This window comes from Melanaphis sacchari, unplaced genomic scaffold (assembly GCF_002803265.2).
Source record: "Melanaphis sacchari strain LSU unplaced genomic scaffold, SCAv2.0 Contig398_pilon_pilon, whole genome shotgun sequence".
NCBI lineage: Eukaryota > Metazoa > Arthropoda > Insecta > Hemiptera > Aphididae > Melanaphis > Melanaphis sacchari.
In genome coordinates, this window is record NW_020271252.1 from 1,978 (window position 1) to 7,031 (window position 5,054).

The following is a 5,054-nucleotide window of genomic DNA, read 5'->3' on the forward strand; positions in this document are numbered from 1 at the left end:
TCCCTAATATCGGTCCACTCGACCGCGCCTAGGCGCAATTCGGGCCATCACCTCCCGGAGACGGCTCGCCAGGACCCTCACAGCTGGTCAAGGCGACCCGGCACCCATCAGGTGATGACATCATCCTCGCGGTTAGCCACGATTCAGAGGGGAGCGATACCAGCGCGGTAGTCTTTCCCCGGGGGACGGCAAGCCGTCCTCCCGGTGAGAGGCCCCGCGCCACGGGCAAACCTAGGCCTTCACGACCGTGGAACGACGTTTCCGCCGCCCGCTGGATCGGGCAAACGCTCCGGCCTATAGCGGTCGCGTACGGAACCCAACCCCGCACGCTACGCTTGTGACCGGTGTCGTTAGCGGACGTTCCGCCCTGCCAGTACCAGGCCTGAGAACCACCGCTGGGGACTAGCGAAACTAGGCTGTGGTTTCGCTAGTTTGTAGTTATGCGTAGTGCAATTGTCAATAAACAACATCACTTTTCTGTACTGTTTAGAAAATATTTTATCAATTTTCAGTAGCCAATTTTAAAAAATTTCATCTGTCATCCAAGCTTTTTTATTCGCTTGATATTCAACTGGTTTCGATTTTACATTTTTAAAGCACCTAGAATTTGATGATTTTCCTATCATCAACAATGGCAATTTTTCTGACCCGTCCATGTTAGCTCCGACTAAGGCTGGGAACACACGGGCGTTATTTTACCGCGCGACATTTTTACCGCGTAAACAAAACTTACCGCGCGTTTTAATTCATAACAACACACAAGCGTTTATTTACGGCACGTTTTAACGATATTCACGATAAATTATTTCATGTAATATGTAATATACATAAACTATTTAGTATGTGTCCATGTTTCAACTAGACAACACCATCATGGCAGATGAAAATATTATTTTGTTTTTGGGTTACCAACTTTTTATTAAAAATAAAAAAAAAATTAATAGAAAGATGTGGGTACATCCTTTAAATAGTACACGTCCTTCTGAAGGTGCGTTTAATTTACTTTTTGAAAATATCAGAAAAGATCCAGTGAAGTTTTTTAACTATTTCGGGATGAGCGTATCGGCATTTGATGAACTATTAACAATGTATCTAGGAACACGACTTTTAGGAATCGATACTAATATGAGAAAAAGTATTACTCCAGCTGAAAAGTTAGCAGTAACATTAAGGTAAGCATCATATAATAAAAATCAGGAAATTAATTCATTTATTTTTAATTATTGTTAATAATAGATAAATTATCTTAGCTATAGATACTGAAACCAAAAAACAAACTTTTTTAATTAAAAAAAAAATATATGAAATATATATATAGTTTACTCACTTACAGCATTTTTTTTAAAATTTATTGTAAAATATTATAATAATTAAATAAATGTAGAATTGTTTAATGTATATTCATTTAAATTTGGCTCATATTGATTCAACGGAACTTGAGGTGGCAATGTCGAGATTGAACTGCTATTCGACATCTGTGACATAGCAGGCGAAGTAGTTCTTTGGGTTGTACCATGATGAAAACGATAATAATTTGGAAATTGTTCATACTGCGACTGTTGAAATTGATCTATAGGATACATTGTGCCACGTTTAATTTTTTAAATGACGTTAATCATTTCTGCCCTAAATGCCAACGTTTGGTCAACAGAAAATTGTCAAAAAAATTTTCATGTTCATCTTTAACTACGTTACATTGATCCTTCCTGTTTTTAGTAGCTTCTTCTAGATACTCCATAAATGTGTCTTCAACATTTCTGGATATTTTCTTTTGTTGTTTTTTAAATTCATTATTATTTTGTATTTCGGCTGCAGGTAAATTAATTTCTGAAGTAGACGGTTGAAGTTCGACGCTTTCTTCAGAATGTTGCTTAGGTATAGAGCTTATTGTTTGTCTAGGTATAATAGTTTTTGTTAGAAACTGCATTTGATCGTGGTAAATATAATTTTTTTTTCTCTTTTTTGTCATCCCATCACCTGACTTTGGCTTATTTTCTTTAATTGTTCTAAAGTATGCGTCTTTGATATGTTTCCATTTTTTTTCAATGTTGTCTCCTAATATAATACAATATTATAAATTATAATAATAATTAATTTTAAATTATGAATAGAGTGATGAATGTATTGATTTTATAATGACAAAATCATGAATATTTTTAACTATTTGGTAGTTAAAAATTTATAAATATTTTACTATCAAAAGCTAAGAATTGAAAATTTAATATTATGCTGTCCATAAGTTAAGCTTAAAATAATTATAAAAAAGTTTGAGGATTATTCAATTTAAAAAATTTTACGAGTGTTTATAGTTTTAATTTTAATTTGAAATCAAAAATACACGTGTAAAATAATGTTTTACTATTAAATAATTTTCGATTTTTGTTATTTTTAAAAAATTACCAAACGTAGGATCTTGAAACTTTTACTTAAATGTTTGAATTTGTTTCAAAATAGAATATTATATGACAATATTTAAATATAATATATCCTAGACTGACAAATCATCTCCGTTAAGAATCGTTTTAATTACATATATATGTACATATTTTTGGTTTTTTATTACATATAAATCCCAGTCTAAAGATTACTAAGTATTCGAAAAAAATACTTTCAAAGTATTTGGACTTTTTTAGATTTCTATATTTTGATTTTTGTGCTATATAGGTATAGATAGTTGAAATATATTTTTTTTTATTTTCTTTAATAACTAGAACTAGATGTAGATTAATATAATTAACCGGAAAACTATCTATATAAAATAAGAAATATTTTTCAACACTGATTATGCGATGTGTTAAATTGTAATACAATGATAGATATGATTTTTTTAACTTCAAAATAACAACGATTTTTTTACGATTTCAAAAGAATAGAATTTAAAAAAGTACCTAAAATAAAATAAAAATAGTCTCTTTTTGCAAAACTTAATGTTCTTATTATTACAGATACTTAGGAACAGGATGTACATTTATAGATTTGCACTACACGTTCAAACTAGGCGCTTCAACTGTAGGGAATATTGTAAGAGAAGTATGTATTGCAGTTTGGGAGGAATTAGCTCACATTGAAATGCCATCTTTGACGGAACAACTATGGAAAAATACAGCTGAAATGTTCGAGCAGCGTGCCAATTTTCCTCATTGCTTAGGAGCAGTTGATGGGAAACATATTAGAATTATAAAACCAACAGGAACAGGAAGTCAACATTTTAATTACAAACATTATTTTTCAATAGTGCTATTAGCGGTTGTTGATGCAAATTATAAATTTTTGTACATCGATGTCGGATCTTTTGGGAAGGACTCCGATTCAACCATCTTTAAGAAATCTACTTTATGGAATCTTTTAACAAGAAATGAATTGAATATCCCTAAAGCATGTCCAATAACAAATACTAATATTGTTCCAAATTACGTATTTGTTGGTGATGAAGCATTTGGTCTTTCTGAACATGTTCTACGTCCTTATGGTGGAAGGAACTTAACAAATAAAAAACGCATATTTAATTATCGTTTATCTCGTGCTCGTAGGTACGTGGAATGTGCTTTCGGTATACTGTCCAATAAATGGAGAATCTTTCATCGGCCATTGAATGTTAATACTGAATTGGCAGTAAATATTACTAACGCGTGTTGTGTTTTGCACAATTTTGTACGTGAAAGAAATGGAATCGATTTTAAAGATTCCCTTACAGTGGAAGGTTTTGAAGAAATAAATCCAGTAATAGTTGATCATGGAGGAAGAACAGCTATTGATATGAGGAATATATATGCTGATTATTTTTATTCAGAAGGAGCAGTTTCATGGCAACATGATAAGTAGAACCAAATGCAAAACTATGATATAATATTATATTATAAATAAAAAAACACTAGTAATACTGTAGACTGTATATGTACTATAAATACTAAATAACCTATAATAATATGCAATGTTTCTTTATATTTAATTAGTTATCTATAAATTATGATAAACCAAGTTTAAAATAATATAGGTATTATAATTTGTACTTGATTAGGTAGTAAAAAGTAAATTATTAAAATAATATTTATATTTGTACCTACCTATATGTATTTAAATAATAAATAAAACCAAAATTTAATGCATTTTTAATAACAAAGTAACTTGCAAATTTTCGCAATTTCGGGAATATTTGGACAATAAATCCTTACAAAAAAATTGTGTTTAAGTACCAAAAAAACCACACAAAGCTTAATATTTAAGCAATATTTCAACTATTAATTGTTTACAAACAAAAAAAAAAAGTAATTAAAAAAAAATTAAATTAAATATAATTTAAAATCAATACGATAAACGATTCATCATTTCAATTATTAATAAAAGTATTTCGAATATACATATATTCCGATTACGTAAAAAAAAGTATTCAAAACATATATTCGAATTATTTATTTAAGTATTTCCTAAGTATTTGGAATACTTCACAAAAAGTATTCAAAATTATTATCAAATAAAATAAAATATTTAAGTTTACTTAAATACAATTTGTATGGAATAATAATAATAATAATAATAATAATTTAGAAAATGTAATTTGACGTTGAAAAAAGTAATTATTCGAAATACTGTAGTTAGAATATTTGTAAAAAGTATTCAAAATACTGCAAATACTTAAATACTTTGAAAAAAAAGTAATATATAAAAAATATTCTGAATACTACCCAAGTCTGTTAATTATATTATTAATAGAGTATTTTACATACCTATCAATTTTTGGTCCTTAATTTAAAGTTTTTCAAATCCTGGATTTGTCAATCCAAACACTTCCCTCCAAGCTTTTCCTTTTTTATTGCGGTCTGAAAACTTATCCAACGTCTTGTCCCATAAAATTGGTCTACTTTCAACAAGCGAAATTAAAAGTTCTATGTCGAGCTCTGTGTCTAATTGACTATTATTTTGTTCTACATCAATTTCAGATGTCAAATTTGAGATGTCGATTTCAGACTCTTCCTCTGACGACATGTTGACTGTCTGTTGATACTTGATAATGACGAAATTTAAATTAAAATAATAATCGGTCGCGCGTTTTATTA

The 5,054-nt window shown here is 29.7% G+C and overlaps 1 protein-coding gene across 1 annotated transcript; it reads left to right on the forward strand.

Moving 5' to 3' along the window:
• Nucleotides 1-948: 948 nt before the first annotated feature.
• On the forward strand, nucleotides 949-3,822 carry LOC112597255 (protein ALP1-like). Its single transcript, XM_025343226.1, has 2 exons — nucleotides 949-1,172; nucleotides 2,946-3,822. The coding sequence occupies exons 1-2, from the start codon at nucleotides 949-951 to the stop codon at nucleotides 3,820-3,822; spliced, it is 1,101 nt and encodes a 366-aa protein (XP_025199011.1).
• Nucleotides 3,823-5,054: the final 1,232 nt, after the last annotated feature.

Coding starts and splice junctions, on each gene's coding strand:
- LOC112597255 (XM_025343226.1), top strand. CDS start 949: ATGTGGGTACATCCTTTAAATAGTACACGTCCTTCTGAAGGTGCGTTT. Junction 1,173..2,945: donor AAGTTAGCAGTAACATTAAG/GTAAGCATCATA, acceptor TTATTATTACAG/ATACTTAGGAACAGGATGTA.